At 35.9% G+C, this 13,768-nt stretch overlaps 2 protein-coding genes across 2 annotated transcripts; both read right to left on the bottom strand.

The window, feature by feature from the left end:
* Positions 1-366: 366 nt before the first annotated feature.
* LOC110731209 (transcription termination factor MTEF1, chloroplastic-like) lies at positions 367-5,373 on the bottom strand. Its single transcript, XM_021911053.1, has 2 exons — positions 1,883-5,373; positions 367-772 (listed from the first exon to the last, which is right to left on the bottom strand). The coding sequence occupies exon 1, from the start codon at positions 3,101-3,103 to the stop codon at positions 1,889-1,891; it is 1,215 nt and encodes a 404-aa protein (XP_021766745.1). The 5' UTR covers positions 3,104-5,373; the 3' UTR covers positions 367-772; positions 1,883-1,888.
* A 2,424-nt stretch (positions 5,374-7,797) lies between these two features.
* Positions 7,798-12,140, bottom strand: LOC110731201 (probable serine/threonine-protein kinase PBL1). Its single transcript, XM_021911041.1, has 5 exons — positions 11,793-12,140; positions 9,962-10,626; positions 9,570-9,827; positions 9,177-9,296; positions 7,798-8,745 (listed from the first exon to the last, which is right to left on the bottom strand). The coding sequence occupies exons 2-5, from the start codon at positions 10,583-10,585 to the stop codon at positions 8,125-8,127; spliced, it is 1,623 nt and encodes a 540-aa protein (XP_021766733.1). The 5' UTR covers positions 10,586-10,626; positions 11,793-12,140; the 3' UTR covers positions 7,798-8,124.
* Between the last annotated feature and the right edge of the window lie 1,628 nt (positions 12,141-13,768).

Here is a 13,768-nt window from a genome sequence, read left to right as displayed (position 1 = left end):
GATAGAGTTAAAACCAGGTCAAACAATTTAAACTATTACCTGTATTTAAGAAGAATAAAATTTGTTAAACTTGACGAGACATGATAGAATTCGCCTTGAATTGTTGCTAGCCATGTGTTAATTACTTCAGATGAGGTTAGTTTTACACTTATCAGCTATTCCCTTACCAATGGGCATGTGAAACAAAACAAATTGCTCGGGGTTGGGGTTTTGAGATTGTTTACAATAGATTAGAAATAATCGATAGTTAGGTGGGCATAGAAATCCAATCAAGTTAAGGGAGAAATTAGCTAGATAACTAGATAAGTTTTAGTTAATTCTTCACCAAAGTCCACCTCTACTTTACAAAATTATAAAACATAAAAATTTAGGAACATCACTTGGATCAGATGAGATTGGATTAATATAGATGTTAATTACACTTAAATAGTTAAAACCATTTCCATTACAAAACAAGGCAAATAAGAGACAATTTCCTCTTCTATACAGTTCACTCCTTACAATGGTAAGATTCTTCATCTCCATGAGGAATGATATACTAACTGTCATCTCCACATCCAGCAAAAATGGAAATGTTGTCCTCGCTATTGGTCTCCATCATCATATCTAAAATAATTATCTTGCCTCTTAAGTCGTTGCTACGAATTGCATCGTTGCACCATTGAAGTATCTTTAATCAAGGAATCAATTATCATGACTCGAATCATGCAATCCTTAGCAGCCTTCTCAAAAAGCTTCTTCCTCATTATGATCTACTCCCACAGTCTGACCCCTGACAAAATTTGGATCATAACTGGTCAGTTAGATCATATGTATAAGTTTAATCTGAATAAAAGAGATTAAAGAGAAATCTAACTTTATTAAAGGAGTAACATACAGCATCACACCGAAACAAAAAGAGAAAAGATTCACAAAACCGCAAGTGCAGAAGAAACAACAGTCACAAAAACACTAAGCAGTATTTGCTATGACAATAACAATAAAGCTTAATAAGAGAAAGCTAACAAAGTCAGGGAAGTCCAGCTTCCTTTATGACTGTATTAGCAATTCAGTACCAGGCCTTAAGGAGTCAAACAAAATCTTCAAGTTCTTGATAATTGTGACTTGAAATCTAAATGCAACAAAATCCTCAGCTAAAAAATATTATAATACAGATGGTAAATGGGCAGATATAACAGTGTATTAGAAGTTTAGAACAACACAGCCTGCAAGTAAGAATTCATAGATATCTAGCTTAGGTTTAGGGTCTCAAATAAGAAGAGAAATAAAATTAGTTTATAATCATAAATGAGATTGCTAACAGGAGCAATTCACAAATGAACCTTCTAACAGGAGCAATTCACAAATGAACCCTCTAACAGGAGCAATTCACAAACGAACCAATATTTCCTCAATAAATTCGGATAAGCCTTTGAATTCTCACTTGACTATGATTTATAGCTAGCTAGCTTATTCTATTAAAAACTCTTACTAAGTATACATAATTGATCCTTTTAAAACTGCTACGGAAAACCAGCAAAGGCTCACTCTTTCTAAGAGAAATAGGACAGTGATTCCTCATTCCAATAAGGAATAATAGGCAAGAAAAGCCCAACAAAGCAATCACAGATTACAGTAACCAACATCTGCAAAAATAGGGCAAGATCAACCACAGACCAAAAGTTAATACAGGTACATTCAGGAAACCATAACATAAGGATTAAGCTCTAAATCCCATCATAGCAGTTTTCAACATGATACATTAACAAGAATCACCAAGACGAGTAAAAAAAACAAAGTTATTCCATCAATCTTTCAGCAGCTAGGAGGATGCATTAGAGTGTTTTTGGTGAGATTACTGAACTTAATAAATTAAATGCTACATGCTAAATTGCAGGCTTACCAAGCATCAAGCAGCTTTGGAATTTGTTTTCGATGATCCTAGAGTCAGCAACTCCAAACTAATACCTGCGTGTTGGGAATAAACTCCATGGACTTCCTTAAATGGTAGTACAAACTTCTTCAAGAATCGAGACTCGGTCATTGAAACGGAAGATTCAAGAAGGTAATCCATCTTAATAAAACCTTTCTCCTTCAATACAATGAGAGTCTTATGTCTAGGCAAAATCCTCTTTTCCAGGCTATAAGATAACAGGTTCCACCTCTTTGACAAGAAACTAGGCTCATAACCCAGCTTGTTCATAAAAAAATCCAACTTTTTCTTGATGGTAGCTTCAGAGAGTGCCAAAAGAGAAGGAATTGATGATGAAAGAGTTGCAACATCAGACTCAGTCCACCCAAAACTTCTAAACACTTTTTGTCTCGACTCAATAGTCTTCTCACTATTACAGGTCAATAAATAGACACCGGAAAAGAACTGTGGAGAGAGTCGAGAAATCCCTAATTTCTCTTCAACCTTAATCACTGCATTCTCCAATACCTCAATTCTCCGAAAAAACGGGGATGGTGACCTAACAAGGAATTTCCGGATTGATTCAATGGAAATTCCATAACTCCGCAACAAATTTATATTAGGCACCAACAAATTGGGAACACTAGAAGGCCTCCAACGACACTTTTTCTTCAGAAATCTAATCACTAGGCGTTCACAACCCATAATTTCTCTCAAAGCTTGGATTGCAGGAACAATATTGGAATGTAAACCCATAAAATATATAGAAGGATTCAACCTTAAAAGCTCAGAAAAATCAGACACAGAAAACCCCAAATTACGAAGAACTTGGGTCTTAGGAATTAGGTTTTTATCAACATTACACAGCAAAATTTGGGGTTGAGAAATAACGGCATTTCGAATATGAGATTGTTCCAATCCAATTTGTTTGAAGAATGTGATAACAGAATTGGCATTTTCAACGAAATAGAATTCACTGACCTTTTTCCTACCTTGACGTAAGCGATTTTGAGCGAGCTTAGTGGAAGTGGAAAGAGCTTGTTGCTTGGAAAACCCTAGAAAATCAACCAAGTAAATGGCGAAATCAGAGTTGACTTCTGTTGAGATTGAAGATGAAGATGATGTTGAAGTTGAGTAGAGTAGAATATGACGGAATCCATGGATGAAGTTGAGAGCTTGGTAGCCATTGAAGTTGCTGCGAATTTTGAGCATCCCTTCCTGTGTTTGTTGTAACTGGAGTATTGACTAGGGAGTAGTTCCTAAGGGCTGGAGTTTGGGCTTTGGGACTCTGGAAGTCTGGATTGCTTCGATTACATCCGTTATATGTTACGTGTAACTTTTAAGCAGTATATATATAATATGTAATGAAAGTAGTATGTTATTTTATATACATTCCCGACTTTCTTAAAAAATACTACCTAGGTTTGGGGCGGGATTTAAGAAAAAGCGTAAAAGATGGACTATGTTAAAAGTGTTTATGTCAAAAAAAAAAAAAGACAAATGGGAGATAGAAATGGTGGAATAAAAGTATCATAAAACAGTAAGAGAGGTTGTTATAACATGTGAATAAGGATAAATAGGGAATTTCGTGTGTTAACACGACCAAAAAGTGAAAAAAAAAATACTCCGTCATAAGAAATGGTGTAATTAATATGAAATTTTTCAAAGAGAAAAATGGTACAAATAATATGCAACTTCTAAAAAGGAAAATGATACAATTAAAAAAACGGAGAAAGTATAAAAATGGATGTTAAAAAAGTTCGGATTATTATGAAACGAATTGAATAGTGTTTTACACATCTTCCTAACCAATAAGCATGTCAAACAAAACAAATTGCTAGAAATGTGGTGTTGAGATCATTTACAAGAGATAAGATATTGTTTTGAAATAGTTATGATTTCCCCTAACCGATAGGTATAGTTTTGAAAGAGTCAAAAGTGTAATTAAAAAAAAAAAACAAAGAAAGTACTTCGTATAATTTGCAATACTCATAGTTAAGTTAGGCAAAGAAATCTAATCAAGTTAAAGGAGAAATTTCCTAGACAAGTTTTAGACAATTCTCCGCCAAAGCCCACATCTACTTTACCAAATTCTTCAACATAAAAAATTAGGAGCATCACTTGTTAGGCAAAGAAATCTAATCAAGTTAAAGGTGCATCGTTGCACCATTGAAGTATCTTTAATCAAGGAATCAATGATCACGACTCAATCCTTAGCAGCCTTCTCAAAAAAATTCTTACATATCATGATTTTCTCCCACAGTCTGACCCCTGACGAAATTTGGATTGTAACTGGTCAGTTAGATCATATGCATCAGTTTAATCTGTATACAAGAGATGAAAGAGAAATCTAAGTTAATTGAAGGAGCAACATACAGCATCACACAGAAACAAAAAGAGAGAAGGTTAATAAAACTGAAAGTGCAGAAGAAGCAACAGTCACAAAAACAATAAAGCTTAAAAAGAGAAAGCTAACACAGTCAGAGATTCAGCAATTCAGCACCAGGCCTTAATCAAACAAAATCTTCAAGTTCTTGATAATTGTAACTTGAATTCTAAATGCAACAAAAAATATAAACCCTCAGCTTTAAAATATTAAATACAGATGGTAAATAGGCAGATCTAGCAGTACATTAGAAGTTTAGAACTACACAGGAACACAGCCTGCAAGAAGCAATTAGGCCATTTATAGATAGCTTAGGTTGGAATAGGGTTGCAAATAAGGAGAGAGAAAAATAGGTTCAATTTGCCAATTTCTAATCATAAACGAGATTGCAAACAGGAGCATTTCACAAATGAATTTTCTAACAGGAGAAATTCACAAACGAAACAATATTTCCTCAGTACATTCGGATAAGACTTTGAATCCTCCCTTGACTATGATTTATTGCTAGCTAGCTTATTCTAGCAAAAACTCTTACTAAAAGTATACGTAATTGGTCCTTTTACAAACAACTAGGGAAAACCAGCAAAGGCTCACACTTTCTAATAGAAATAGGACAGTGATACCACATTCCAAAAAGGAAAAATAGGCAAGAAGAGCCCAGCAAAACAGTCACAGATTATAGAAACCAATATCTGCAAAAATAGGCGAGATCAGCCACAGGTCCACAGTGATTTCCAAATCTTTAAGCAAATATCACTAAATTGCAGACATTTCTTTTCCAGGAAAGCAAACCAAACAAAATATGGTGTCTTTGTAAAACGCAATTGAATCACAGCCACCTTGCTGATGAGGCAACTGACTAACAGAATGAATAGAAAGTTAAACATTCCCTCCATCCCTCTATAATAATAGGGCTCATTTGGTTAGTGGAATTATTCAGGAATCGGGTAGTAAGATACAATATTCTTGATTATTCAAGAAGATTTGAGAATAAGCGTATATCTGATTATATTTTGTAATAAACCCAGTACAAGGAGCAGCACTATGAGACAAAACTAATTAAGGAAGCACTAGGGACTTAAGGAGTGTGGCAACATAGGACTGAATTTTGATACTCTTGAACAGTAGGGGACAAACATTATTAATATTAAGTTATTTTGTAGTTTTGCTTGAATATAAAGGGAATTAGCATAGCAGTAGAAAGGTATGAGCCTTGTATTGTGGTCTGTGGAATGAGAGAGAATGGTAACCTCGGGTAACTAAGAGAGTGATAACCTTAAGTTATCAAAGAGAGTAATAATAGCCTAAAGCTATTAACCTATCATTTGTAACCTCTTTTGCCATTATCAATCAAAACTTCAAGCTTTCATCTATATTTATTTGCCTTGTTAAATCAGAAATACAAAGTCAGATAAGCAGTGTATTACATATATCATGCACAGCAGCACAGGAACAGATCTCAGCACTAACACACAAACAGTTTCTGATTATCTTGTAAAAAGACTCAACTTACATTTTCTACAAAATACTAACTGATCATGCCTCTCTTCCATGCTGAAATTTCCGAAAACACATACTTACTAAGAATCAGCAATACCTCTACTAGTATACAACAATCGTATCTTGCCTCTTTTCAAGTAGTTAAACAATACAGCACAAAAAACCTTAAAGCAATCACGTCAGCACACCAAGTAATTTGTTGGGCACTGATCATATGTGAATAGAGTGACGAGAGCCTGGTAGTAAGGATAATATGGGAAAGTTCATAATTTAATCTACTTAGTACGGAAATTTGGCCTATTACTTTGAGAGTTGAGACATACCAAACTGGAAACGTGGCCAGTTAGAAGGAAAAGAGAGTAAGTCGGGTACAATAAAGCAAGCTTCTTTAACAACCCAATTTTCAATTGCATGCAACAGAATATACTTTATGTACCCAGCCAGCTAATACTTAACCCCTCCTCCCCCCCCCCCCCCCCCCCCCCCCCCCACCCCAAACTCACCCACCCACCTCTCAGCCTCATTTGCATCAGGTTTGAATATGGGTTACCAAATTAATTGATCAAAATGCTATACATAACTACATACGTCTGCCAATACTTTCCAAGTAAACACCCCCTTCCCCTGGAAAAAGAAAATATGAAATCAGTAGATAGGTATGTCAATAAAAAAAACGAACTATTATAATAGCCCCGAATCCGGATTAGCCCAAAGAGTGAACCGGTTGGAAACACCAAAAAAGAAATGAAGCACAGGAGAATGTAGCAATTGTAGGCTTGTAGCCAAGACAATGCTATAAAAGATTGTAATTTGAAAGTTCGAGTACTTTTATGAGTACCAACAATTACATCCATATTCAAGAAACACTAGTAATCAGCTATTACAGAGAAATCTAGCATTTGACAACAAAGACTCCTCAACAGAAAAAATCACTACCAAGAACAACTAATTCTATCATCTATTTTTGTAATTTCATCTGCGATAATAAAAAGAAGGTATGGCCCAAATGAAAAATCAATCATACTTCATATATTGTACAATGCTTTTTACCTATCAACCAACAGCAATTGATAGCTGATATCATCTTCAGGGCTTGTCACCTGCTCTTCCTTCATTTGAAGGTTTCACAGAAGAACGAACCTCGGCGAATCACGAGGAATACCCATATATTTTTCAGCCCTAATCAAGAAACCCTTTAACTTTTCAGTCTTCCTCAATAAAGACTGTGATTGATAAAAAAGGCGTTTACGAATTAAGTCAATGGAGACTCCATAACTCCGCAACAAAGCAACATTAGATATCAGATTGTTACTCATACCACTAAGTGACTTCCAAATTCCAATGTGATTTCTTCATAATAGGAATTACATTTTCATCAATTACCCATAACATCCTTCAAAGCTTTAATTGCCTAACAAATTGACAATGACCCTTCAGCAATACACAAAAATTTGATTTTTGGTTGAGGTATATCAAATACCTGGGTGAAAGCCATCATGTCCTTACTATTTTCGGGGTTAACTGGGCAAACCGTTCAAATACAAAACGTCCTCTAGAGTGACGTTCATGTATTGACCACAAACCCTAAAACAGCATATTGTACACTGTACTTAGTAAATTTACAAAACATATAAGTTGCCTCTTAAATTATACAAAGTACTTAGTATGAACAGCAAAAAAAGTCCTTCATCAAATTTTGCACTTTAACCATTGGGTTATCAAGCTGGAGAAATCATTGACATGAGCTTAATAAAAGTTAGGAAAAATACACTTTAATAATCCCAACACTTGGCAATTAACTTCTAATAATCCCAACTAAGGAAATAGTTGCGATAATTAAAATGTATTTTTCCTATATTTGTAGATCAGTTCAAGAAATGTGTTTGATTTAAATTATCTGAAACTCCAAATATGTCATCCTCAGCTTTATAGAAATCGTATGAAACAACTGTTTACCATATGAATTTTGCTAAATGAAGTAAAGGACTTAAAATTGAAAGGGAGTATAACATTTGCAGTGTGATTATTAAGGCCGACTTGACTGACTCAAGAGCTTAGGGTGATCAAGCTAGAAACAAATGAGGGCGAAAAAATCGTAAGAAAACCACATCTCTCTCATAAACTGCAGCATATTGTAGAGGGGTTACACTCAAACTCGATATCTACAAAACCACTATCCTCTAAGGCTATTCATGAGGCATGTGGTAAAGGAGGGGAACACCATATTTATACTGTATAATAAATCATGTATAACTCAAAAAAAAGATAAAACCCAAAAAAAAAAAAAAAAAAAAAAAAAAAACATATGGGACGAAGAAAATGGGGGGAAAATTCAAGATATTAACAATCAGAACCCTTCAACACTAGATCTTCGGAATCCCACTGATGATGATGATTTTCGGGCCTCTTGGCGTTCAATGTCATCCAATGAAAGAAGTGAAGAACAAGCACGAGGAGGAAGTGATAAGGGCAAAGTGAATGGCCTTGTTGGAGAGACGGAAGAGGTGTTGGCCCTGGATGGTGAGGGGTGAGAAAAACTCTGGCGAGATGGTAGACTGGGTGATCGAAACATCTGCTTTCCAGCAACAGTTCCTGGTTCTTGAAGAGGAAACCGGCAGGAATGTTTCATATCTTGTATTGATTTAAGGTTCTCCACTACTTTTCTCATTGTGGGTCTCTCTGAAGGGTCCTTCTGAAGACATTTTTGAGCTATATCAGCAACTGTTTTTGCTGCTTTTATGGGAAATCGCCCTTTCAGCTGAGGGTCCATTATTAAGGAGAGCCTACATTCATCGGCAAGGAATGGCCAACTCCATTTGACCAAGTTCCTCTCCTCTTTGGATCGTCGACTATCCATATTCTTCCGTCCAGTGAGAACTTCTAGGAGAACTATTCCAAAGCTGTAAACATTGCTTTTAGGTGTAAGTAACCCTTTCTCCACAGTCTCCACAGAAAGATTTCCTAGTGCCTGAAAATCAGGTAGCAAAACTTGTTACCGCTTTTAGATGATTGGTTTCGTAAAACAAAAACCACATTCCTCTACACGATGATGGTTCAACCAAACTTAGGGATATTATTTGTGTTCATCCTTAGTACGCAGGGTTATTGAGAGGGCAAGCAGAATATAATAGGTAAAAAATCATCACTATAAAATCTTGATTATGTATTCATTAGGGAGAATAACATCCAAGAGTTGTCGGTTAGGGAGCAAATGATTAGTATATTTAGTATTTTCTCAACTCAATCTCATGGTTCTAGAGACTATTTCAAAATGGTTTGTATAGCATTACGAGACAAACAATAAGTTATTTTTATGTTTATCACTTTCAACGCAAATCTGTAATCATCAACAACAAGATTATGACCTATTATACCAAGAGCAATAGCAGCATTACTCACCGAAGAGGTATTGGAGATATCTGTTTCTGGAAGGAGGCCAACACAGCCATATCCTGACAGCTTTGCACTAAAATCCTTGTCAATCTGAATATTTACTGCAGTAAACTCATTGTACATTGCCTGCAGAAGTAGGAAGATAGTTTTCATCAGGCATACAAGCTTTTACTCTCTTTCACAACTTAGAGCAATTGATTTTGTCAACAATGAGACGATCAGACAAATAGAGACAAATACCCCAAAGGCTGTGCTATACAAAACTTTTCTTTGAAAGTTTCAAAGCATTATTGTCACAAGGCTAGATGTTTTTATGAGTATATAATAAGCTCAAATAGACAGCAAACATTGCTTATTTTCATATAATGCCAGAAAGGCATGGATATAAATAGCAATTACCTGGAATGGACCTTGCTCATGTAAGAAGGTAAGTCCTTGAGCGGCACATAAAGCTACTTTTATTCTGGTATTCCAATCAATCGGAGGGCCATCTGATCTACCATATAATAACCGATCTAAGCTTCCATGGTGTAGCCTTTCATAGACCAATATCCTCTGGTCAGAGCCATCTCGTGCATGATAACCAAGCAGCTTACATAGGTTGGGATGTTGAAGAGATGCAAGTGTGTTCACCTCATTCACAAAATCCCTTAAACCCTATAAGACCCAAACAACAGCATGTATTGTGTTAGTATTAATCCTCAAAATGAACTTGCTGTGTAAAATTTCTCAAAAATATTGACGATTATAGTCTCATTGCATGCATATAATACAATGCAAAAACAAGTTACCTGAGCTGTAGGATAAAACCGGGTAACAGTGGCCTCAATCTTTCTCACACTAGAAGAAGCATCACAGAAGGAAGCCTTAAACATAGTTGAAGAAAGACTCTCGGATGTACAAGTTTCTGATGAAATACTGTGGCAGGCAGATGTAATTTCTTCATAGGAAAAATTTCGAAGTGTTCCTGATGGAGGTAGAGGCAGTGGACCTGAAGTACATAAGGGGCCACTGGAATTTCTCACTTTGAAGCTTCCTGTACCTTTCAGGGAACCAGAAACATGAGGCGAAGGAAGCGGGAGAGGCTGTGGACTAGGCGATCTTTGTTCTTGTGGTAATAGTACATGGGATCTCGGCTCTTCTCTCTCTTCACATTCAATTGATGACAACTCTCTATCTCCATGAAAACTTGATGGCGCAGAAAGTGCACGCATCCTATTACTAGTCAATTTTTCTGTGGGTTGAGCAGGCTGCCCTCTCGTGCGAAAACTTGGAGGGGCTGATTGCAGGGCATGACTGCGGATTTGTGGTTCAGGAAGGGTTGTTGGTGTACTTTCCTGGGGGAGTACACGTTTGATATGTACACTATGATCAGTCTTCTTCTTTTTACCTTTTAACACTGTGAAACAACCCATTTTATTCACAACTCTTCAAGCATGTAACTCAATCTAAAATCCTGTGACACGTGCGATATCAGAAAATGAGCATCAGCCAAAAAAACACCGTTGCTGTATCAGTTACTGAAATCTCACCACACCAAACAACAGCATAATTGAAAGCATTTTTACAGCATACAGGTACAAACAACAATAACATCAAAGCCTTAATCCCTATAGGATGGACAGATGAAGTCGGCTACACAAATGTAAAATAAGAAGTCAAACTGATAATGATGCCTTATCTAATAACCAAAGCTCCTAAACTACTGCCAAGGAACCTAAAGCTAGTGGCATTGCCTCTCACATCTCAATAGACTACTTACATTCAATCAATAATATCACCTATCCTAAAAGACAACAAATTAGAACCAATTAAACATTCCTATGCCTCCAGATGAACCTAAAATTCGAAAAACTCGATCAACCTCATTCGCACCAGCCACTCAACCAGATTAAAACTCCATGTAGGTTCAAATTTATAGTACTAAACTACAACAGAATCCAGAAATAAGTAAGGAGCTTAACACCAAATTATTCCATTATTTCTTAACACCATACTGCCCCACTCACCTCTGATTTAAAGATGAACTGAATGTACAAAAAGCATCCATGAATAGATATTGAAAAGTATCACAAGCAAACAAGTACTCTTTCAAAAAGCATATTAATTCCAAATTAGAATTGTCAAAGAAAGTTTTTATCCATTCAACTGTAACTCCCCCTGAAAATCCGCCAGCAAAAAGTTAAAACGAATCTGAATCACCTGTAGATTATTACAGCAAGTACACTATCAATATTAACACTTAACCCGGTACCCGAGATCGAATCCCGTCTATGTCACTGCCCTTTGCAACTCTATGTACAACCAAAAAAGGGGGAAACTAAGAATACCCAGATCCAAAATACACCCATAAATCATCCTGGAAAACAAGATTAATGACAAAAACCCAAAATTGAATTAATCTACTACAAAACCCCAAATTCAAAGAAAAATAAGAAAAACATGAACTCCCAAAAAAAAAAAAAAAAAAAAAAAAAAAAAAAAAAAAAAAAAAAACCCCAATAAGTATAATGGATCAAACTAACAGCTCAATTTAATTAAATTAGATGTAAGCAAATTGCACAACTTTAATTGAACAAATTAGCCCAAAAAAATACAAGGAAAATTAGAAGAAAAATATACCTGAAATTAGCTAACTTTATACAATCAAAGCTATGATCTTTATTGGTGAGGAAGTAGAAAATGCGATGAAAAATTAAAAACTCAGCAAGTCAAATGAAAGCTGAAGAAGAAATGAGGAAAGGTCATAAAGATTTTTCCAAATGCCAGAAAAAAATAAAGGAAAAATATACAAGTACTAGTAATACTATGAATTGAACAAGTTTCGGAGTGGAGGAAAGATAGAGAGAGAAAGTAGAGAGAGAAAAGGCGGACCCAATGAGGCAGTGGTCAAACCTACCATAAGAACTTGGATTTTTAAATACTTTTTTCAAATTAATTTAATTTATTTTATAAAATTGATTTTTTTTTTTAAGAAATTTTTAAATATTAATTTTGAAGGATTTGTATTGTGTATCTAATAAATTTAGTGTGATGGCATCATTAAATTTGATACTGTAAAAAGAGGGAGGTTGAGTAATCAAAATATTGAAATGAAGCACAACAGATTTTTGTACTTCCCTTTTAGAAATTATAGATTTTAGATGATTTTACCCCTATGTGAAATGACGGTTTTGCCCTTATATTATTGGATTTTGGACTCTACTTTTAGTAACATTCCTAGATCGGTAATAACAAATTAAATCACGTAAAATGATTTTGGGTCACTTGTTATGAGAGCACGGTTTACATCTCTCACAAAGAGGTGTGCCAAAAATAAATTTCCCTAACTTATCAACCTTAAGCTTGAGTGTAATGGCTGGTGTATGAGACGAGTTGGGTAAAATTGAGAGTAGCATAAGCAAAAGTGGATTGTAGGTGATGCACATGAATAACATTGTGACGATAAATTCCAAATACCCTAGCGTTGTTTGGCTCTAATCTCTATTCTTTGTATAGTTGTTGTATTTTATGGAATTTATCATTAATAAATTTGATGATAATAACTAGTAAGTTCCTCTGATTATAATTTGATGGTGTTATTCCTGTCTTTATGGGTTTTATGTACTCATCTCTAGTGTTTTAATTATTTAGTTCATTCAATTCATTATATTTGGAATTGAATTTAAGTTAGATTTGAAAAGCTAAGATCAATATTTGTGCATTCTTTATTTATCTATACAAAAACTAAAATAGATTGTGAAAGTCGCATTCTCTATTTTGACGAAATATGTTAAGCTATCAAGTGTTACAAGCAACAAGATTGAAGTTGAAGATCTAAATTTATGTTCAAATTTAACATATTAGCATATTTAGTTGTTTCGATCGTAATTGTCCCATACATAATGATTAGGGGATTTTGCTCCCACCAATCGGAATGCGCCACGTGGACCAATCAGGTCCTGCCAAGTGTCCCCCAGTTGGAACCGTCAGGGCTTGCCACGTGGCACGCGCTTATTCGTCCACCTTGGACCTATTATGTCATGACATGAGGCATACTCCATGCCTAATGGAGAAACCGGCCACCCAGGCCCAACTTCCGAGGGAAGCCCAACCGGCCCTAGGTTAACCTAAACCTAGGATGGGCACGTTTTCCAAGGTTATAAATACCTCCCTTAATCCTCATTAAGGGGGAGAATAGAAACATTACGGAAAAAAACACATTAATTACACACAGTAATAACCGGCTGATCTCGCTAACAAAGCAGATTACCTACATTAAACACTCTCACCTAGAGAGACCAAATCACTTTAATTTCCGCATTAATTACTCCTTAATCAGGTACTAACTTGACCGTTGGAGGCGGAGCTCCCAGGAGTCTCCGTTATTTTGCAGGTACAGGCGTCCGGTTCCAGTCTCGAAATTGTAACTCTCCCGCAGGACATCAGAAAACCCCGAAACATTTGGCGCCGTCTGTGGGGAGAGTACTTCTGAGATGGCATCCAAGTCTGTACCGACTCCTGAAGAGAGGCGTCCCCTAGACGACCCTCAAGTTCAGTCGGACCATGATACCGAAAGTGAATTTGAAGTTGAAGCTCATACAGCTTCAGACGGGACC

Source organism: Chenopodium quinoa, unplaced genomic scaffold (assembly GCF_001683475.1).
Source record: "Chenopodium quinoa cultivar QQ74 unplaced genomic scaffold, ASM168347v1, whole genome shotgun sequence".
NCBI classification, from domain to species: Eukaryota; Viridiplantae; Streptophyta; class Magnoliopsida; order Caryophyllales; family Amaranthaceae; genus Chenopodium; species Chenopodium quinoa.
Note: the sequence above shows the minus strand (reverse complement) of the source record. Positions and strands in the feature narration are given on the sequence as shown.

Excerpts from the sequence above, each read along its gene's own strand:
- LOC110731209 (XM_021911053.1), bottom strand. The coding sequence starts at position 3,103 with ATGCTCAAAATTCGCAGCAACTTCAATGGCTACCAAGCTCTCAACTTC.
- LOC110731201 (XM_021911041.1), bottom strand. The coding sequence starts at position 10,585 with ATGGGTTGTTTCACAGTGTTAAAAGGTAAAAAGAAGAAGACTGATCAT. Across the intron at positions 9,828-9,961 it reads GGTTTTATCCTACAGCTCAG|GGTTTAAGGGATTTTGTGAA; the intron begins GTAACTTGTTTT and ends TGGGTCTTATAG. Across the intron at positions 8,746-9,176 it reads ATATCTCCAATACCTCTTCG|GCACTAGGAAATCTTTCTGT; the intron begins GTGAGTAATGCT and ends CCTGATTTTCAG.